We start from the raw sequence: 23,107 nt of genomic DNA on the forward strand, positions 1-23,107 counted from the left end.
AAAAAAAAAAAAAAAAAAAAAATGCCTTTATTATATTTAGGAATGTCCCTTGTATCCCCAGTCCCTCCAAGACTCATCATGAAGGGGTGTTGAATTTTCTCTAAGACTTTCTTGGGATCTAATGAAATGATCTTTGTTTGTTTGTTTGTTCGTTTATATGGTAGATTATATAGACTGATTTTCATATTCCTGCATCTCTAGGATAAAGCCTACTTGATCATGGTGGATAACCTTTTTGATGTGTTTTTGGATTCAGTTTGCAAGTATTTTGTTGAGGGTTTTTTCCCTTCCATCTATGTTCATAAGGGAAAGTGGTCTGTTTCTTTGGTGAATCTTTGTGTGGTTTAGGTATCAGGGTGACTGGCCTCATAAAATGAATTTAGCAGTATTCCTTCTGTTTCTATTTTGTGGAATAATTTAAGGCATATTGCTGTTAACTCTTCTTTGAAAGTCTGGTAGAATTTGCTAAAATCATCTAGCCCTGGGCTTCTTTTGGTTGGGAGCTGTGTAATGACTGCTTCTGTTTACTTAGGAGTGATGGATCTACTTAAGTTGTTTATCTGACCTTGATTTAACTTTGGTAGGTGGTATCAAGAAAATTATTTCTTAAAGATTTTCCAACTTTGTGGAGTACAGGTTTTTAAAGTATGACCTAATGATTCTTTGGATTTCCTCACTGTCAGTTGTTATGTCTACCTTTTCATTTCTGATTTTTTAATTTGGATAATCTGCTATTCCTTTTAATTAGTTTGGATAAGGATTTGTCCCTCTTTTTGATATTCTCAAAGAACCAACCAACTCTTTATTTCATTGAATCTTTGTATTTTCTTTGTTTCTATTTCATTGATTTCAGACCTCAGTTTAATTATTTCCTGCTGTCTATGGTTAACTCTCCTGTATGAGATACCACTAATTTCTTTATGAAGGCACTTAGTGTTATGAACTTTCCTCTTAGCACTGGTTTCATTGTGTCCAATAAGATTAGATATGTTGTGCAATCATTTTCATTGAATTCTAAGAAGTCCTTAATCTCTTTCTTTCTTTCTGCCTTGACCCAGTAGTCATTCAGTAGAGAGCTGTTCAGTGTCCATGAGTTTGTAGATTTCCTGTTGTTTCTGTTAATGTTGAAAGCCCACTGTAATCTGTGGTGGCCTGATAGGATGCACTCAGTTTTTTGTTTTTTTTTTTTTAAAGATTTATTTATTTATTATGTGTGAGTACACTGTAGCAGTCTTCAGACATTCCAGAAGAGGGCGTCAGCTCTTGTTACAGATGGTTATGCGCCACCATGTGGTTGCTGGGATTTGAACTCCGGACCTTTGGAAGAGCAGTCAGGTGCTCTTAGCCACTGAGCCATCTCACCAGCCCCACACTCAGTTATTTTAATTTTCTTGTATCTGTTGAGACTTGCTTTGTGAGAGTCTGTGATCAGTTCTGGAGAAAGCTCCAGGAGGTGTTAAGAAGGTATATTTTTTTGTGTTTGGATGGAATGTTCTGTAGATATCTATTAGGTTTATAACATCTGTTAGCTCTAGTGTTTCTGTTTAGTTTTTGTCTGGGTGACCTGTCCTTTGGTGAGAATGGGATATTGAAGCCTTTCCTCCGTGTGTGAGGGTCAGCGTGTGATTTAAACTTTAGTATTGGTTCTTTTTGTTTGGTTGGTTGGTTTTGTTTGTTTTTGTTTTTTGAGACAGGGTTTCTCTGTGTAACCCTGGCTGTCCTGGAACTCACGTAGACCAGGCTGACGTTGAACTGCCTGCCTCTGCCTCCGAGTGCTGGGATCAAAGGTGTGCGCCACCACGCCCGGCTCTACTACAAATGTTGATGCCGGGCTGGTGAGATGGCTCAGTGGGTAAGAGCACCCGACTGCTCTTCCGAAGGTCCAAAGTTCAAATCCCAGCAACCACATGGTGGCTCACAACCACCCGTAACAAGATCTGATGCCCTCTTCTGGAGTGTCTGAAGACAGCTACAGTGTACTTACATATAATAAATAAATAAATCTTAAAAAAAAAAAAAATGTTGATACCACTGTACCATGGTCCAGCCCAGTGGGGTTCAGAACCTGAAGGAGGATGTGTGGAATGAGAACAGGAAGACCTGGACCAACAAGTGCAGCTCACACACCCTGGCACTAAGACACCTCATGCCACCTTTACTTATTAACATCCATTTTCTCATTTTCTCACATCTCTTTGAAGAACTTGCTCTGTGTAACAATAATGTGCACACTGTACTTTCCCCTTCCTCCTCCTCCTCAGTCTCCACAGTTTCCTGCTAACCCATAAACTGTACCAAGAAAGAAGAAACATGCTTCAGCAAGCAGTTACTATCTAACCCAGTTCAGTGGAACTAACCAAGTGACCATGGTTGGTAGTAATTTTAGTTACAGTATAGAGAGATGATAAACTACATACCCAGGAAATTCCGATTTAATTATTGGCACCAAACATCTTCCCATATCCTAATCAGGAGCTATAATTCTTCTAATGCTCAAGGCTTTCAGCAGATTAGTAACCTGAATCAGTTCCTGGTCCTTGCTTGGCTCACCTCTGAACATTCCTATTAAGTCTTGGAACCAATGCTCCAGTAAGACCTTTTTCACCTTTTAATAATCATCGAGCTTGGACAAATTGGTGGGCAGATTGCTGTCAGAACTAAGTTCTCATCAGAAGAAAACATCTGAACTTTAGCTGATGTACCCAGACCAGGGTCTTGTGTTGACTCAACCACATCACCATCATTAACAATCAAAGGAGTAGAGATCTGTTCCACTCCCATGATACTCAGAGACAAACAAGAATGAATCACAGTACAAGCTTCCTTTTTCTGATTCTGGGGAAACATCTGTCATAGAAGGTAAAGACTTCACTAGCAAAGCCAGGAATGCAAACACAAGGCAAAGGTGAACCAAGTGTTCCCTCAGGAAAGAACACAAGATGCTGCATGAATATCCCCGCCAGGTCCTTGCCATGTGAGGACCTAACTTCTTAGGCCTTGCCGTAAGGAGAGCAGCCTGCATTACAGTCATGTGCCTTTCCCAGCAGAGACCTGCTCACCTCCACCTTTGTGTTTGGGGCATAAATGTTAAGAATTGGCATGCCAGCAGGGCATGGTGGCGCACGCCTTTAATCCCAGCACTCGGGAGGCAGAGGCAGGCGGATTTCTGAGTTCGAGGCCAGCCTGGTCTACCGAGTGAGTTCCAGGACAGCCAAGGCTACACAGAGAAACACTGTCTCGAAAAACCATTAAAAAAAAAAAAGAAGAAGAATTGGCATGCCATTTTGGTGGATTTTTTTGCTTTGAGTATGTAGTGTCCTTCCTCGTCTTTTTGATTAGTTTTGGGTGGAATTCTATTTTGTTAGATATTATAATGGCTACACCAGCTCACTTCTTGGGTTCAATTGTTAGAGGAAAGTCTTTTTCTAACCCTTTACTCTGAGGTCTCTGCTTGATTTTGAGGTGTGTTTCTTGTATGCAGCAGCAGGAGGGATCATGTTTTTGCATCCATTCTGTTAGTCTGTGTCTTTTTATTGGGGGTTGGGGATATCACTGACCAGTGATTGTTCATTTCTGTTACTTGGTTAGTGGTGGTGGTAGTAGAGACGTGTGTGCTTCCCTTCTTGTGCTTTTGCTAGTGTAGATTATCATGGATATAGTTCAGTTCCTTGGGTTGGAGTTTTCTTTCTACTATCCCAAGTAGGGTTGGATTTGTAGATAGGTGTTGTTTAAATTTGACTTTATCATGAAATGTTTTCTCCATTTATGGTAGTTGAAAGTTTTGTTGGGTATAGTAGCCAGGGCTAGCAACTGGTCTCTTAGAGTATGCAGGACACCTGTCCAGGCCCTTCTGGCATTTAGAGTCTGAATTGAGAAGAAGTGGGTATAATTCTAATAGGTCTGCCTTTATTTTATATGTTACTTTATCTTTTCCCCTTGCAGTTCTTAATATGCTTTCTTTGTATGTTTAGTGTTTTGATTATTACGTGACTTTCTTTTCTGGTCCATCTATTTGGTGTTCTGTATGCTTCTTGTATCTTTATAGGAGGCAAATTTGCTATGATTTTGTTGAAAATATTTTCTGGGCCTTTGCTCTTGGTTTCTTCTCTTTCCTCTATTCCTATTATTCTTAGGCTTGGTCTTTTTATAGTGTCCTAGATTTCCTGAATGTTTTGTTTTAGGAATTTTTTAGATTTAACATTTTCTTTGACCGATGTATCTGTTTCTCCTATTGTATCTTTAGTGCCTGAGATTCTCTCTTCTGTCTCTTATATTCTGTTGGTGATGCTTGCATCTGTAGTCCATGTTCACTTACATAGACTTTGTTTCCAGCGTTCCCTCTGTTTGTGTTTTCTTTGTTGCTTCTATCGCTGTTTTCAGGTCTTGAACACTTTTTAACTGCTTGTTTTTCCTGGCTTTCTTTACTGGATTGACTCATTTCCTCTTTAAGACCTCTGTCATCTTCATAAAGTTGGTTTTAAGGTCTTTTTCTTGTGCTTCAGCCGTGTTGGAATTTTTTGGATTCTGTCTCCTCTCTGATCTTCTGACCTGTGTGACCTGTGATTGAACAGGGAGTCTCTACCCAGGTTGAGCACTGGAACTTCTGGTGGCTGGCTTGGTCTCTTGTTGAACAGGAGGTCTCTGCCCGAGTCAGGGGCAGGAATTCTGGTGGGATGTGTGACTTCTGGTCCAGGAGGGACTTGTCTTCCTTACAGACCTGGTGTGGCCTGTGGTTGGGAAGCCCATGTCCTTATTTAATACTCACCTTTGTTGTTTTCATCTATATATGAGTTTGCCTTGTATGTATGCTCCATGTGCGCTGGTGCCTGCAGAGGCCGAAAAAGGGCATCATGACCCCTGAAACTGGTACTGTGGTGGTTGTGAATGTCTGGTGTGGGTGATAGGAACTGAACTCCAGTCCTCTGGAGGAGCAGGAAATGCTCTTAATCCTTGAGTGTCTTCACCCCTCCATTTTTTTTATCATTAAAAAAAGTTTATGTGATGGGTGTTTTGTGTGCGTGTATGTCTGAGCATCACTGCCTGGTGCCTGAGGGATCTTCTGGAACTGGAGTTACCGACAGTTGTGATTTGCCATGTGGATGCTGGGAATTGAACCATGGTCCTCTGGAAGAGCAGTGAATGTTCTTACGGCACCTCTCTAGTTACCCAAGGGGTAGAAAATAATACCTGCAGCAATGTACTGACAGGTTTTGTATGTCAACTAGACACAGGCTGGAGTTATCACAGAGAAAGGAGCTTCAGTTGGGAAAGTGCGTCCATGAGATCCAGCTGTGGGGAGTTTTCTCAATTAGTGATCAATGGGGGAGGGCCCCTTGTGGGTGGTGCCATCTCTGGGCTGATAGTCCAGAGGAAGCAAGCCAGTAAGTAACATCTCTCCATGGCCTCTGCATCAGCTCCTGCTTCGTCCCATGTGTGAGTTCCAGTCCTGACTTCCTTTGGTGATCAACAGCGATGTGGAAGTGTAAGCTGAATAAACCCTTTCCTCCCCAACTTGCTTCTTGGTCATGATGCTTCGTGCAGGAATAGAAACCCTGACTAAGACAAGCAACTATAATAATGTGTCCTGGATCATTCTAGATATTGGTAATTTCTGTCTTCCTTGCTTCATTTTAGATTTTTGTTTGGTTGGCCAAGGTCTTGACGTAGCCAGGCTGGCCTGGAACTTGTGATCCTACCATAGCCTGTCAATTACTACCCCACCACCACACCCAGCTGCTTTCCCTTAAGGGCCAGTTTGGTTAGTTTTTTGGTGTGACTGATTTTTCTTCGGAGCAGCTTTGGCTCTGTTGCATGTCTCCGGGTTTCCTGTTTGAGATTGGTTTCTGCTCTCACCTCATTGCTTTGAGTTAGATGCAAAGTTAGGGTGGGAACTGGGGTGGGAATGAGCTAATAAGGACATTAACTGAAATGCTTAGCACCAGGTATTGTATCCATTCCTTCCACCCTAGCACTTGATAGCCTGAGGCAGGAAGATGACAAATTTGAGGTTAGCCTAGGCTAGATGATGAGATCCTATCTCAAAAAGTAAATAAACGGAGCAGTAACTCTCTCAATTGCATAGATAATCTCATTGTTACTTAATTCCTTGCTGGGAGCTGTTTTAACGATCTGATCAAGACCTTCAGCATGCTAAGAATACTTTGGTTCAGTTAGTGGCAAATGCCTGAGAAAACAGGTCAAAAGAGGATGTATTGTGGCTCCTGGTTTCAGTAAATGGCCCCTTGATCCCATCTTTTTAAATCTAAGGTGACATTGAACATCACAGTGGGACACAGTTGAACATCACAGTGTGTTAGAGTCTGCTTATCTCCTCTCACATCCTGGAAGCAGGAAGGAGGAAGTGCTGGAGACCACGTTTATCTCCTAGATCATGCCTTGGCAACCTGCTTCCTCTATGTCCCACCTCCTATTTTCCACTAAGGCTACCATAAAAGTCCATTGGGAATTAATCTATAAATGAAGAATCCTGATTCAGTCAGTGATTGAATGTGGGAGGGGGTTGGGGGAGGATCTGAGGGCTAAGTCTTTGATTCCTGAGACTTTCAGGGGTCACCTCATAGCCAGACCTTGACAGCTGTACTCCAAACCCTTAACATTTATCCTTTTTTTTTTTTTTTTTTTTTTTGGAGACAAGGTTTCTCTGTGTAGCCCTGGTTGTCCTGGAACTCACTCTGTAGACCAGGCTGGCCTCGAACTCAGAAATCTGCCTGCTTCTGCCTTCTGAGTGCTTGGATCAATGGTGTGCGCCACCACGCCCAGCTTTATCCTTTTTTCTTGTAATTTCCATCTTTGCCGAAGTTCCTTATTCATCCATATTTGCCATTCAAGACTAGTGTGGGGGTCTTAGTTGCTTTAAATTACTGAGAGCAGCCTCAGGAGTTGGGGGTTCTGGGTTCTGTCTTTTTCTCTTGATAAGCTGGGTTTTATTTTGTTTTGTTTTCTGAGACAGGGTTTCTCTGTGTAGCCCTGGCTGTCCTGGAACTCACTCTGTAGACCAGGCTGGCCTCAATCGAACTCACAAAGATCTGCCTGCCTTGGCCTCCTCAGCGTGTACCACTGCCACCTGGCAGATGGGATGTCTTATTCCTGCCCTTTTGTGTGTCTCATCATGTGTGGTATTGTCAGCATGCTTTTTCTGAAGAGGGGGTGGTATTACTCAGGGGTGTGTAGTAGTCAGACAGACCATTCCGGGTATCAAGCAGGTTAGATCTGTAACAAGGTTCCTTTTCTTTTCTTCCAGCTGTGCCTTTGTGCTTCTGTGCCTTCACCCCAACCCAGAAAATGATGGGGTCCCAGGTGAGTTATCTGCATAGTACTCATTTGGTTTTTCATTTCACTCTTGGAATGTTATATTTATAGAAAATGAACTAGAAAGCATAATGAGTTAGATCAGGGCTAAAAAGCCGGCTCAGTGGATGAAAGCCCTTGCTGTACCTTAATGTGGATCATAGTTGCCCCACACCAGTGCTATGAAGGACAGAGACAAGAGGATTGTTCAAGCTTTCTAGAAATCTAACTCCACGGTCGGTGAGAACCCCACTGTCCCCGACATTTCATGGGGAGCACTTCCTGTTTTACGGGCAGCAGAGTCTCTCTCTCTTTTTAAGGTTTATTTATGTATGTGAGTCACTGTAGCTGTGTCCAGACACCCCAGAAGAGGGCGTCAGATGCCATTACAGACGGTTGTGAGCCACCATGTGGTTGCTGGGAATTGAACTCGGGACCTCTGGAAGGAGCAGTCAGTGCTTTTAACCTCTGAGCCATCTCACCAGCCCTGGGGGCAGAGTCTCTTGAGGGACATTATTTTAGTATCTCTACTTTAGATAATCACTGATAATTGATGTTACATTACATTACATTACATAATAAAGAAAATAAGGAAAAAAACAAAAATACATTAACAAAATATGGCAGAAACACTCAAGTCAATCAAAATCTCTTCTGTAACTGGTCGCGTGGCCTTAGCTGGTATTTAGCACTACTTTCCTTCACCATTCGGTTGTGTTTCCTCCACTCTCAGCAAGCAGGCCTTGGCGCTGCTCTTCCTGGAGGAGTGACTCAAGCCTTCATTCCTGAGGGGAATGTTCCCTTTGTCATCCTGCCTGCCTTAGGTTGGGGTAGTTTCCCACTGACTTTCATCACAGGACACGATAGCAACAAGAAAGGCCCTAAAGGATCTCCTCCACTCCAGGTAGAATCTTTCTTACCTCCACTGTGGAGGAACATAGTCTGCTGGCTTCGGGGCATCGGAAGCCTTAAGGAGGAAGTCTGCACTTCAGTTGTTGTGTCTCATTGCTAGAGCATTTCCCCCAACCGGAACCAAAACTTCTACACCAGCAGAACTTAAGGTCATAGGAACAGGAAGCAAAGAAATTCCTAGTGGGTCACTAGGGGTGACAGTAAGTGGAACTATTCCATTTTCCACTCCTTGATTCCTGGATCTATGGATCTTGGCTTTGGGAAAAAACATAGCATATATTGGACACTGATTCAAAGCATATACTGTCTTCAGGAGAACCCTGCCCTAGCCCTCCATGCTGCTGCCACCTAAAATTGGCACTATAACTGTGTCTTCAAAGGCCATTCCATCTTTCTATCAGGCCAGCTGCTTCAGGATGGTGGGGAATGTGGTAAGATCAGTGGATTCCAAAACATGGGCCCATTGTCTGGCTTCTCTGGCTGTGAAGTGAGTTCCTTAGAGACAATACTGTGTGGAATACCACGATGGTGGATAAGGCACTCTAAGTCCACAGATGGTCTCTTGGCAAAAACCTTCTGTGCAGGGAAGGGTACATCTATAACCACAGTAAGTATCCATTTCAAAGCATTGTCCTTTTCACAGAGGAAGGGGTTCAGTGTAGTCAGTCTGTCACCCAGTCACTGGCTGGTCACCCCAGGTAATTGTACCATATCTCCGTGAATCATCTGACCTCCATAAGCTCCTACTTTAATTGGAGGACAACAGTATTTTGGGGAGTTCCCGGAATCATCAAGAATCAGTATCCACCAAGAGACCCAGATAATCTGATTGCTTCCTTTCCCCCACTGTACAGTTCCCCTTGTAAAAGGCTTAAGTCCCCCTGGGGAACGACTGGAGAAAGGCTAAGAGTAACATTTTTAGGCATTTTATTAAGGTCCTTCATCTATGGTCTTCTGGGTCTGCAAACTGGCTCAAGTATGGAAATCAGTTCACAGGCTTAGAGCCCCTTTTGCCATGAACCAGTGTAGCCTTTCATTTGTTAAGAGATTTTCCATAGCCAGGCGTGGTGGCGCATGCCTTTAAGTCCCAGCACTCGGGAGGGGGCAGAGGCAGGTGGATTTCTGAGTTCGAGGCCAGCCTGGTCTACAAAGTGAGTTTCAGGACAGCCAGAGCTATACAGCGAAACCCTGTCTCAGAAAAACAAAAAAAAAAAAAAAAAAAAAAAAAAAGAGAGATTTTCCATTTGTACAGCTGCTTAAAAAAGAAAAAAATGCAGTAGGCTTCTTACCATTTCATGCCGAAAGTACCATGGTTGATTAGCCAGCACCAACGGTCCATGAGAGTCGTGCCATTATAAAATTCACCTTTCCTGACCACCACAGCAGATTAGACCATTATGGACGCTGCTTTGTCTATGCTTCCCATTATAACTACAGTCACCTTGGCTGCGGTGACTCGGTGCTGCCACCTGCTGCTGCTGCTGGGGGGCCTGATTAGACTCAGGCCTGGTCAACTTGCATTTAATTCATCCAACTGAGCAGCAACATCCCCAACCCTAAGGCCTGGCACAAGGAAAGGGGCAACAACAAAGCTTATCAAATGTGCTGGTGCCCCTCTCACCATTTTGCATCTTAAGAGGATTAATGAAGGGCATTCGTGATTAACTGAGTTACCAGTAATGCATTGATGTCACACTAAAAAAAAAAAAAAAAAAAAAAGCAGGTCCCCTTGGAGTTATGTAACAAGAGTGCAGGTGGGGATTCTGTCTGCCTGCCTGAAGACTGCCGTGGGAATATTGTCTGTCTGTCCCTGTGTTGTGTAAGTAGGGTCTGTATGTGCAGTATATGTCTTATGTGTGGGAGTGGTGTCTGTCCCTAACAAAGGGTTTACTCTGTCTTTGTTAGGCAGCCCAGAAAGCGCCATGTGGCAGTGGGTACTGTACTGAAATCTAAGTTTTACAAGGGATTCAGTCCCTGAATTCAGCAGACTCCAGCTGACAGATAACACATTAACTAGAGATTATTATTATTTAACATTATGGTGGATTTTAGGAAGTATTTGCTGCTTTCAGCAGATGGCATACACACATTGCCCTGGGTCAGAGACATTGAAAATACAGAAGATTAGAGCTATGCATTAGCTCAGGCTGTAAAAGGTGATGACTTAGTATACCGAAGGCATCTAAGGTTGGTTATTACATTGTTCTCTTAAAGGCAGGTTAAATAAAATTTGAGGGTACAGTAATGCTGGCAGTCTTAAATTGTGAAGTCCCGCAAAAAATAAGTTCCAGTCTCTTAGAATGTAAGATATTCTCAGAATATTGCATTGCCATGTGTCTGTGCACCACACATGTGCCTGGTGCCCTTGGAGCCCAGAAGAGAGGGTATCTGATTCCCTGGGACTGCGGTTACAGTGGTCAGCTGCCAAGTGGGTTCTGAGAATCAAGCCAGGGTCCTGTGAAAGAGTACCCAGTGCTCTTAACCACTGAACCATCTCTGCAGCTCTGTAAGATAAGCGTTTTTCAAAGATGTTCTTAGTTTGTACTGTGTTTTGGGTTTTTTGTTGTTGGTTTTTGGATTTTTTCGAGACAGGGTTTCTCTGTGTAGCCCTGTCTGTCCTGGAACTCACGTTGTAGACCAGGCTGGCCTCGAACTCAGAAATTCACCTGCCTCTGCCTCCCAAGTGCTGGGATTAAAGGCATGCGCCACCACGCCCGACTTTTGGGGTTTTTGTTGTCTTTTGATTACTCAGTGGGTTAACTTTGGTTTTGTTTTTTTGGGATTTTTTTCTAGACAGGGTTTTCTCGATGTAGCGCTGGCTATCATGGAACTCTACTCTCGTAGACCAGGCTAGCCTCGAACTCAAGGTCCTCCTTCCTCTGCCTCTCGAGTGCTGGGATTAAGGGTGTGCACCACCACTTGGCTGGGTTTGTTTAGGTTTTTTGTGGGGTGAGGGGGAGAGAATCCTGCTGTATAGGGGCTTGCCTCGAAACCATGGTACTCCTACCTCAGCTTCCCAAGTTCTGGGATTACAGGTGTGCACCACCATAGCAAATGACATCTTTTGGATTTATTAGAGCATAAAACTCTCCTTAATGTTGTGAGGGGCATGGTGTCCACACCCTTAACTCAGCAGCTCTGTAAATTCAGCTCCAGATAGTGCTACATAAGGAGACAGTCTTAAAACCCTTTTTGTGTGTGCTACAGCATCCGAGTTTTGGCTTTCAGGAGTGGGTTCTTCCATCACGTGGGGTCCAGGGATTGAACCCAGGTTGTCAACATTGATGACTGGATTACCACCAAGTCATGCTGCCAGCCCTCTTTCCTTACACCTTGTGTAATAACAGTGTACACAGTAAAGTACTAGGGGGGGATATAGCTCTGCTAATGGTGTACTTGCCTTGTATCCTTGAGGCCTTGGGCTTGATCGCTAGTACCTCCACCCCCACCCCAGAAAAGAAATGTAGTGTGAGCACTTGTACACTCCTGGGTTAAGTGGTGAGCTCCCAGCTCCCTGCTCCTTTCGATGCCAGCTCAGTTGAGCCCTTCTTGGGGAGTTGGGTTTTTCTTAAGTTACATTTTAAATTTTTACATTTAAAATTTTTGTGCGCATGGTTGGGGGCTTAGGGGATGTGTGTCATAGTGTACTCATGGAGGTCGGAGGACAACTTTCAAGAGTCAGTTTTCTCCACCACATGGTAAGGAACTCAGTCTTCAGGCTTGACAGTAAGCCCCTTTACCCAGGTAACCATCTCATTGGCCTTTGTGTTCAGGTTACTTCAGCTGGTGGAGGTATAAGGGGTAGTCTTTCTGGCAGACAGTAGTGTGGTGCTCCTTAGCACTACTTAACCTGAGCCGTGGTTCATAGTCTAGTTGCAGCTTTCCCAAAAGCTCACAGAACCCTCATGTGGAAAGTCACGGCAAGGTCATGAGCAGGATAGGAAGCACAGGGCTCAAGGCTGCTGGTGTGTCGGGCTGGGTCAAAGTGTGCATCCAGGGCTCAGTGTTTGACAGCACTGACTGATGGAGCAGATGCTCTGTATCTTCTGCTTCTGGTTCTACCGATGGACTGCCAGCTCTCGGATGGAGTATCCTCACCTGATCCAAGGCATCTCGGTGTGGAAGGGGGAGAGAAATGTCCTTAGTTAGCACATGTCCAGGACAGACCAGAGTGAGTGCATGTAAGAATCTGCACGTAGGCTGAGTTAAAACCTGGTGCAGTGGCAGTGAGGATCTTGATGCTAGGCCTTAAAATGCCTGCTCTCAAATTCCTCCCAACCCACACTAGAACAGTCTGGTGGCATTAGACTTACTGCTATTTTGTAAACTCTTCCTGGACACTTCCCTCGGCTCTCCTTTTTTGAGTTACTGTTTTATTGCTGCCTTTTCCTTTTTTTTTTTTTTTTTTTTTTTTGTTGTTTTGTCATTTCCTGGCAGTGATTCTCAGCCTATGGTTCTCAAACCCTTTTGTGGNTTCCCTCGGCTCTCCTTTTTTGAGTTACTGTTTTATTCCTGTCTCGAAAAATTTTTTTTTTTTTTAAGACTGGGTCATTTTATGGCAGTGATTCTCAGCCTATGGTTCTCAAACCCTTTTGTGGGTCACATACGAGATACTTAGATTTTATAACAGTAGCAAAATTACAGTTATGACGTAGTAACAAAATAACTATGGTTTGGGGTCACCACATTTTCCTTTGCCATTTGATGTAGGCCTCTGCATCAGTGTGGATTTGTCCCTTTCTAGCTTTTATTGATCCCTGTAGACCAGGCTAGCCTCAAACTCAGATAGATCCCCCTGCCTCTACCTCCCAAGTGCTGGGGTTCAAGGCGTGTACCACCACACCTGTCCTGAGTAACGTCCTCACTGTTGAGAGCTGTGACAAACATCTTCCAAAGCTAATCACTTTAGAAGGAAATGTGTCATTGCAGGGATCCGTTTCATTCACTGATGTAACTGTGGACTTCACCCAGGAGGAGTGGGAGCAGCTGGATGCCTCACAGCGGGTTCTGTACATGGATGTAATGCTGGAGAACTACAGCAACTTACTTTCAGTGGGTAAGGACGGCCTTGGGGATGATAGGAGTTGTAGACATTGTAGTTAGAATGGTCAGTTCGGAATTCTCCAAGGGAGCTACAGGAAGAAATGCAGATGTAATATCTGAGACTTTGAGCAATTTGAGTACATTTGAGGTTTACAGGATTTTGTTTGTTTTTAAGGCAGGATCTCACTTATGTGACCCTAGCTGGTCTTGAATTCAGAGATCATTGGCCTCTAACCCTCCTGCCCCAGTGCTGGGCAAAAGATGCATGCTGTGGAAGGATTCTTCTAGCCCAGCCTAGCCTCAAACTCTGTGTGTAAGCCAAGTGAGTGTAGGGTTCCCGATCCTCCCAATTGGCCTCTCAAGCAATCACAGGCATGCACTGCTATTCCTGGTTTTATGTGGTGCTGGGGATGGAGCCCAGGGCACTTTAGGTATGGTCGCTAAGCACTTGGCTAACAGAGCTACCTTTCCAGCCTCCTTTGTATGTATGTATGTATGTATGTATGTATGTATGTATGTATGTATGTACACTGTCACTGTCTTCAGACACACACCAGAAGAGGGCATTGGATCCCATTACAGATGGCTGTGAGCCACCATGTGGTTGCTGGGAATTGAACTCAGGACTTCTGGAAGAGCAGTCAGTGCTCTTAACTTCTGAGCCATGTCTCCAGCCCCGGAACTATTTTTCAATTCCAAAAACCTTTAGAGATAACTAAGAGCTCAGGATGACCTGTACGTCTGATCCTGGTACACTTCTAAATACTCATCTCTCCAGATTTATCAGTGCCTGCTTAACACATTAGTACTGGGAGTTACAGAATTCTGTTCTCAGTTTACCAGAATGATGACCTTGTATTTAACCTGTGGGAATGGGCACAAATTTTTCAATACAAGAATGACATGGTTTTAGACAGCAGCAAGATCCTAAGGAATAGCTAGTATACATCAAGGCTTTTAAAGGCCTAGACCAAGGCAGAGTACAAACTCTTTAGATCTGCTCAGGTAAAGTAGAAGGATGAAAACGCAGCCATGCTCAGCAGCCTTGTGTGAGAAAAGCTGTAAACCCAGCATACAATTGTGTCATAAGGACACAGGCTTTCCATTTTTAATACATGAACTCGGGGATCTTTGTTGGTATGTGAGACAGTCTCTCTACATAGTGATGGCTGGCCTGGAACTCACTCTGTAGACCAGGCTAGCCTCAAAATCACAGAGATCTGCCTGTGTCTCTTTCCCAAGTCCTGGAATTAAAGGTATGTACCACCCTGCCTAGCTAACTCAAAAGATCTTGCTGTCTACTTGAGAGGTGTCTCCAGAGACTTGAGCATCACATGAGAAAAGGAAATGTTTTTAGTTATTTGGGGTCTAGTGAGATGGCACAATGGATAAAAGGCCCTTGCCATAAAAAAACATCAGGACTTGAGTTGAACCCCAGAACCCATGGAAAAGTCGAGAGAGACCTGAGTCTGTAGAGTCCTCTGATCTCTCTCTCCTCCTGTTTTCTTTCTTTTTGGAGACAAGAGTCTGGCTGTGTATCCCTGACTGGCCTGGACTCACTGTAGGCCGTGCTAGCCTCAAACTTGTAGAGATCCACCTGCCTGGATTACAGTTGTGTTGGGATTACAGGTGCGGACCGTAATGCCTGCCTGTTATTGCCTTAAGTTATTTTGATGTAAGAGGTGTGGTTCAGTTGGTAGAACGCTTGCCTAGCATACACGATGTCCTAGACTGGATTCCATAGCAGACCCTGTATCAGAAAGATTTAAGAGTCAGAACTGGAGAGGTGGCTCAGTAGTTAAGTGTACTCACTTGCAGCTGGGAAGTGGTGGCATATGCCTTTAATCTCAGGGGCAGGCCGATCTCTGTGAGGTTGAGATTTCCATGGTCTACAGAGTGAGTTCCAGGACAGCCAAAGTTACAGAGATTCGTGAAGAAAAAGAAAAAGTACTTACCTGCTGCTCTTCTAGAGGACCTGGGTTCCGTTCCCAGCACTCATATCATGGTTCACAGGCGTCTGTAACTTCAGTTCCTGGAATCTGCTGCCTTCTTCCTAGCCTTAGGGGGTTTACAGCACACACACGGTGCACAGACATACATATACAGAGGGGTTTCGGCACACACACGGTGCACAGCCATACATACACACAAACAAAACACCCACATAGATTGGGGGAAAAAAGTAATTTGGGGGGCAGTTGTTAAAACAAATGTCTGTAAAAGAGAGCATTGCTGGAGTTTTAGGCCAGCCTGGTCTACATAATGAAACCCAGTCTCAAAAGGGAGGAATAATGGAGATGCACGGAGAAGACTGACACGAGAGGGTCACTGTCAGATAGGATGAAGTGTTCTCCCCGGGCCTGGTCACTCGGTGTCACCTACATAGTTTCTTGGTTTCTAGGCAGGCTGTTTGTTGTCCTTGAGAGTACTGGGAAATCTCCATCCCTGAGACTGCTAGCTTTCCTATGTCATCTTACACTCATGTTTATTTTTTATTGTGACCACAGGGATGGAAAGAGTTGTTGAGGCAGGATCTCTCTGTGTAGTCCAGACTGGGCTTAAACTCAGGTGTCCCGCGTGTTCAGATTATAGGCGCGAGCCGGAAGCTTTCACCTTGGTTTGTTGGGGTTTGTTTATTGCCCAGTTTTTTGTTTTATTGGTTAGTTTTTTCCAGACAGGGTTTCACTATGTTGATGTGAAGACCAAGCTGGCCTTGAACTCAGAGAGATCCACCTGCCTCTGCCTCCTGAGTACTGGGTGTGTGCCACCACTACCCAGCTTTTTTCTGCCCAATTTAAAGTCATTTTGTCCTCAGGAAACACAGCAGAGCTTAAAAGATGAGGAAGGCTCGCAGTAGGGATTTCCCACTCTAACAGAGAGAGATTAAGAGCCATTCATTGTGCTTTGTCCTAGAAGTGTGGAAGGCTGATGACCAGGTGGAGAAGGACCCCAGAGACCTGCAGAGGCAGTCGAGGTCACTTACAGCCATCAAGAACCAACCAATTGAAGAAAGAGGCAGTCTTTTTGGAAAGACATTAAATCTGAACACAGACTTTGTTTCATTAAGACAAGTTCCCTATAAATATGATTTATATGAAAAAACTTTGAAGTACAGTTCAGACTTACTTAGCAGTAGAAACTGTGTAAGAAAGAAAGGAGATGGGTGTGGTGGATTTGGGGAACCACTTCTGTACCTGAAGCAAGAGAAACCCCACGCTGGACTGGAATACTCAGAATATAACGGAAATGCAAGGGCTCTCAGCCATAAGGACACCATCTTTAAACATCAGAAAATTAAGAGCTTGGTTCAGCCTTTTGTCTGTAACTACTGTGACAAGACCTTCTCCTTCAAGTCGCTGCTCGTTAGTCACAAGCGGATCCACACAGGCGAGAAGCCTTATGAGTGTGATGTGTGCCAGAAAACCTTCTCCCATAAGGCCAACCTCATCAAACATCAGAGAATTCATACCGGAGAGAAACCCTTTGAATGTCCCGAGTGTGGGAAGGCCTTTACCCACCAGTCAAACCTTATTGTGCACCAGAGAGCGCACATGGAGAAGAAGCCCTATGGATGCAATGAGTGTGGAAAGACATTTGCTCAGAAGTTTGAACTCACCACACACCAGAGAATTCATACAGGAGAGCGGCCCTACGAGTGTAATGAATGCGCAAAAACCTTCTTTAAGAAATCAAACCTCATCATACACCAGAAAATTCACACAGGGGAGAAACGCTATGAGTGCAGCGAGTGCGGGAAGTCATTCATCCAGAACTCGCAGCTCATCATCCACAGGAGAACTCACACTGGGGAGAAGCCCTACGAGTGCACAGAGTGTGGCAAGACGTTCAGCCAGAGGTCAACGCTTAGGCTACACCTGAGAATCCACACGGGGGAGAAACCCTACGAGTGTGTGGAGTGTGGGAAAGCCTTCAGCAGGAAGTCTCGCCTCAGCGTCCACCAGAGGGTTCACATGGCATAGTCCTGAGGCTCAGGCAGACAGCTGCAGAAAACCTGTCAGGCCAGAATTCTTCCAGTGAGGGGAGAAGCCCTCATGAAGATGCTGAAGGAACTTGGGGAAATTCTATTGAGATGTAATCAATCTCAAAAAAAGAGGATACCTAAGAATATTATACTGAGGGCTGGAGAGATGGCTCAGCGGCTAAGAGCCCTTCCCCCTGAGTTCAACTCCCAACAACCACATGATGGCTCATAACCATCTGTAATGGGATCCAATGCCACCTTTGGGTGTGTCTGAAGAGAGAGACAGTGTACTCATATACATAATTTTTTTAAAAAAAGATTATACTGAAAGTTATACTATCCAGCTAAAGAGTACATATCCAAATATATGTATGTATTTCAGTACGTATATATCCAGATCAATTGTAAATAGACACACTCAGCTCTGTTTTCATGAGCATTCACGGCTTTCTGTGCTTCTGGGGATCAAATCTAGGGTCTTAGCTGTGCCAGGCAAGATTCTTCTTTCTTTTTTTAAAACCGCTGATCTATATCTGCAGTCCTCAGTGAATTTTTTAAAATCTTGAATGACTTGAATTCTAAGAGGAAATATGACGCAGAAATTTTTATGTAAGGATATGCCACAAAATACAAATTGTTTTAAATCTGTTTATGTAAGTTTAATAGCTACTGGAAATCCGAAATTCTCACCTATGGTAATTGCATCACAGCAAAAGGTTTCCAAACTCAACATCATGTGTGCCTCAGTACCTTTCTCATCCAGCGCATCCAAAGGAAAACCGTGATGGACCTTAAGGTAGCATGCAGCCCTTTTCCCTCTCCTGCTGGCCGCATCCGCGTCAGTGTGGCCATCACTATTGAGCTGCCTGGTCACTAAAGAGAAGGCAGTACTGTTGCAAGTCTAACCTGCCTCTGGGTCTGGAGAGTGTCTATAAAGCATTCTTTATGTAAATGTGCTTTATGATCATTCACATGCACAGGCAGGGAAAGGAGGCAAGTGTGCTCTGACTTGGGGTGCACTGCAGAACAGACCTGGGCTGTTGTGCTGTGCAGGGAGTGTCTTCGACTCTCATGCTCCTCTTGTCTCTCCGAGGCATTTACATACACATGCATGTCTAGTTCCAAAATAATCTGCACTCCAGAAAACTATTTGTATGTTTCTGTCTTCTCTTAATGATTTACGAATTATCCTTCCAAAAAAAAAAAAAAATGGTTAGGGTACCCATGTCACTCTCAAATGTTACATTTCACAGACTTTAAAGGAAAAAAAACTGTGAAAAACTGTTTCATTGCTTTTTTCAGTTTCCACGTACATGATCCATTTTAGAAATTGTTTCTGCTGTGTCTTTTAAAGGAGGTAATTTTGCCCTTGGAACCTTCCTTGGCATTAGCTGTCACCTTTTTTGGTGCTCACAAGACTTGAGGCTCACAGTTCCATAGGGTTAGAGTCCATGACCATCATGGGGAGTGGGGAGGATGGCTGCAGGCAGCCATGAGATGGAGTCATAGCCTAGAGCTCATATCTTGAAACCCAGGCACAGGAGAACAAGCTAACTAAGTGTGGTGTGGGCTTTTGGAAGTTAAAAGCTCACCTCCAGAGACACGCCTCATCCTTACCAAACAACTCCATCAACTGGAGACAAGTATTCAAGCATATGAACCTATAAGGGCCATTCTCATTCAAACCACCACAATAAATTCAACTTCAGTGGTCTCCATGTCACGGTGCACACCTTTAATCCCAACACTTGGGAGGCAGAGGCAGACAATCTGGTCTACATAGTAAGACCCTGTTTGAAAATAAACCACGTTTTTCCATAACTGAAAGATGGTAATTTGAAGCTCCGTTTCACATCACAAGTTGAGCTTTTTTATTATGCATCAGAATCATAAATGGAAACCACACTGGATTTTATTTTTAACATTTTATGTAGCTGGGCAGTGGTGGTGCACACCTTTAATCCCAGCACTTGGGACACAGAGGCAGGTGGATTTCTGAGTTGGAGGCCAGCCTGGTCTACAGAGTGAGTTCCAGGACAGCCAGGGCTACACAGAAAAATCCTGTCTTGAAAAACAAAACAAACAAAACCATTTTGTGTGTATGGGTGTTTTGCCCACGTTTGTCTGTGGACCATGTGCATGCAGTACCTATAGAGGCCAGAAGAGGGCACTGGAACCCCTGAAACTGGAGTGTGTGTACAAGGAACCCGAACTCTGGGTCCTCTGGAAGAGCAACCTGCGCTCTTAATTTCTGAGCCATCTCTCCAGCCCCTTGGATCTTTACTTTTGAAGATAGTTGAGTCTATCTTTTAAAATTAAGAAAAGAAATATATACTCACACTCTCTTACCAGAAAGTTCATTTCTAGCAATCTGAAGATTTAAAAAAAAAAAAAAAAGTGCCACTACTAAGACTTCATATTAACCGAGTTTTAGCACAGTTTTGGTCTAGAAAAATTTACCATTTAAAGATGAGACCTGTTTTCACAGTGTGTAGGAGGGAACTCCCAGATCGGATGAGACAATATGAGCGTATGACAGTTTTTCTTTTTCAAATAAAGATCCAGATGCGTCCATATGTTTGAGTATCTGTCTCTCCCCGCCCCGGCTCTGGAGTTACAGGAAGGAGCCCAGCTTCTTATGTGGGTGTCAGCCGTCAAGCTCACCCCTTCTGCTTTCACGGCTAGCACCTCACAAAGCCACACCCCCAGTCCCAGCATGTTTCATGACATCCTTTATATCTGACTTGATTTTTGAACCCTGCACCTCTGACTCGTCACTCCTGGCACATTTGGTGGCCCAGACAGAATACAGTAGAGCCACGGAAGACCACAGTTTCTAGCCTTACACTCTCGGAGGTGGCTGTAACCACTCAGCAAGGCCTTGGCTGCACATAGGTGTTGAGCTGTCATTTAACCAAGAGCAAGAGATCGGCCTTCTCTGCTTCACATCCTGTGTCTTCCATCCTCCCCTGACTGTCATTGGAGACCGAATCTGTCCCTGTAGCGTGTCTGTCCATATGTGTCTCTAACAAGTGGTTCTTCTCTGTATTTATAGACATCACAGAAAGCATCGCATAAGAAGGAATGAGAGATACTTCACAGGGATCAAGTCACCGACTCCAACTAACCCAGGCAACAAACATCATTGTTTAGAGAGCAGTCACTATGTGCGTGTGATATTTAGGGTAGATGGCCTTACTACAGGATTGCTTTCAACCTCCTAGGGCCACAGGCGTGGAATACTCAAAATTACAGGTTGTTAAGGGAATGTAAGCTGAAGTCCAAAGCCAGTGAAGTTGGACTGTTACATTGTTCTCTCAAAGGCACATTAAACAGGCTGAGTACACAGTAGGATGCCAGTCTTAATTATTAAGTGACCTCAAGGTGTATTACTGACTTCATACAGAAGAACCCAGAGAGCACTAAAAAGCCATACCCTCTCGCAGAAAACATCCTTCCCCTTTACAAGTGGCTAATGAGGATGTCAACACCATCTGAGTACATAGCCTTCTCCCTGAATCTGACCTGTCCCAAATACACAGGCTAAACTACCACCATCTAACCAAAGTCCCTTAGCTTCACTGTGGCTTTTGCCCTAACCTTGCAACACACACACACATACACACATGTCTGCTTGATAGAGTTCTGTTCATGTCTGAACTGAGGAAGTTCCTGTTCAACCCAGTTACAGTCAGGCCAGGCTTCATTGCTGTGTCTAGTGTGGAGTCCCATTGGTCCTGTCAGGCCACTGGCATCAGAAACAATAGGGAAAGGATCTGTTGAGACCATATGATGACCTGCTTAGAGGAGATAACCACAAACAACGGAGTTTTCAAGAAGCCTATACTCCTTAAATCTAGCTAGTTAAAACCATGCACAAGTGCATGAATCTGCATCCAGACAGCGGGAGCAAGCTGTCCCTGCTATACTTTTTTTTTTTTTTTTTTAACGTAAGTACACTGTAGCTGTCTTCAGACACTCCAGAAGAGGGCATCAGATCTTGTTACGGATGGTTGTGAGCCACCATGTGGTTGCTGGAATTCGAACTCGGGACCTTCAGAAGAGCAGTCGGGTGCTCTTACCCACTGAGCCATCTCACCAGCCCCCCTGCTATACATTTTATTAACCAAGGAAGCTCCCTCTCCAAACATTAGACAAAGTTTCCCAAACTAGACTCAGGACCCAAGACTCTCTTCGCTTGTTAAACACAGCTTTCAAGGTCTTTAATATTCGAGAGGAGACCTTTCAAATCTAAAAGGCTCCAACTGCAAGAGGAAAGATGACTGGCCGGTCCTGTTTGTATGTGGCTGCAGCAACTGCCTGTGCTGGGCCCTTCCCAGGAAATGCCAGTGCTCTCTAACAGCTACCCAGTCCTGTCTAAAAGGACAAAGTCAGCCTTGGATCTGAGGACTCTTGGCTGTCAGCCTTGTCAACCAGGAATACCCCAAACTGCTGGACTACAATCCTCTCTTGGGGCCATGTCCAGTCTACAAAGTAGAGGTACCTTGAAAGTAACAATATCCCTCTCAGTGTGAGAGCAGATCAGCTCCACCCAAGGATGTCACACTCAGCCGCTCAGCGCTGTCAAGATCTGGATGAACCAAGACTGAAGACTTAGAGGGCCTTGAGGCCATACAGGCTCCATTGTTCTCCATTTCTATGGATGGGCCTCAGGTGGCTCCAGATGTGATAGGGGCCAAAAATCACATCCTTTATTGACAGTGACTTTTTCCATCACCCCTCTCCTTCCCAGTCTCTCCCAGTCCCCAGACTACCTCACTGGTTCTTGATGGCAGGCTCCAAGGAACCACTTTACCCCCTTGTGGCCTATGTGATCTCTATGATAAAGATCTTTTCATCCATTTTTCTGGTCCTACCTTGCAGTCTCCAAAGGCAAGTTGTAGAGTTGAGATTTTCTGAACCTCCAGAGTCCCTCATGACGTTCCAACACCAAGTCTGTCCTGAATGAAGGCCCTTCCTGTCACTCCTTTGGTGAACCCCCTACTTCACTCAGTAAGTTCTTGCCCAAAGTCTGGAATACCTTCATTTCTGGACACTGACTGAAACCACCCTGTCACATTGCCCTGGAGAACCCTAAATTTTTCTTTGAAGGCCTCATTCTTTAAAGCCTGAAGTACCAAAAGACTTTCAGCCTCCCATTGCTAAAATCTTTCCTGCTGGGCTGTTTTATACATCAGAATAGTTGGGTAGATCTCATAAGGTGGTCCAGGGCCTGAGGACCACAGGGAAAGCTGTGGTCCTGACCCAACGCAGACCCTTACACCTTAACATGCTTTCTCTGAGTTCCCATCCATGCAAACTCTCAGTACTTGTTTGCCTCTTAGGGAAGAACTCCCCTATCCAGGTACACAGCAGCTTATCTGGACCATGGGATGCAGGGTTGCCTGCACCTGCCTTTTAGACAGGCCTGCCTTCCCTTTATACCCCACCCCCAGCCTTTTAGTATACACATAACTCCAACCAGGCTCATGTCAGATTGAGGCACTGGCCAAGCCTTAAAAACTTGCCTCAAGGAGGCTGGAGAGATGGCACTGGCTGCTCTTCCAGAGGTCCTGAGTTCAATTCCCAGAAACCACATGATGGCTCACAACCATCTGTAATGGGATCTGATGCCCTCTTCTGGGGAGTCTGAAGACAGCTGCAGCAAGCAAGTGGGCCAGAGTGAGAGGAAAAAAAGTGTCTGAAGACAGCTACAGTGTTCTCATATACATAAAATAAAAAAGTAAACCTTAAAAAAACCCTTGCCAGCTGGGTGGTGGTGGCGCACGCCTTTAATCCCAGCACTTGGGAGGCAGAGGCAGGCGGATTTCTGAGTTCGAGGCCAGCCTGGTCTACACAGTG

The 23,107-nt window shown here is 44.5% G+C and overlaps 1 protein-coding gene across 2 annotated transcripts in view; it reads left to right on the forward strand.

The window, feature by feature from the left end:
* Zfp1 (ZFP1 zinc finger protein) overlaps positions 1-17,674 on the forward strand; it is a 28,535-nt gene extending 10,861 nt beyond the window's left edge. The window contains exons 2-4 of one of the 2 annotated variants that reach the window (XM_021220426.2): positions 7,262-7,317; positions 13,150-13,276; positions 16,177-17,674. In XM_021220426.2, the coding sequence (XP_021076085.1) occupies positions 7,303-7,317; positions 13,150-13,276; positions 16,177-17,243 (1,209 nt within the window). In that variant the 5' untranslated portion in view covers positions 7,262-7,302 and the 3' untranslated portion in view covers positions 17,244-17,674. The remainder of the gene's footprint in view (positions 1-7,261; positions 7,318-13,149; positions 13,277-16,176) is intronic. The other variant, XM_021220427.1, reaches the window with a different exon arrangement.
* Positions 17,675-23,107: the final 5,433 nt, after the last annotated feature.

Source organism: Mus pahari, chromosome 20 (assembly GCF_900095145.1).
Source record: "Mus pahari chromosome 20, PAHARI_EIJ_v1.1, whole genome shotgun sequence".
Lineage (NCBI taxonomy): Eukaryota > Metazoa > Chordata > Mammalia > Rodentia > Muridae > Mus > Mus pahari.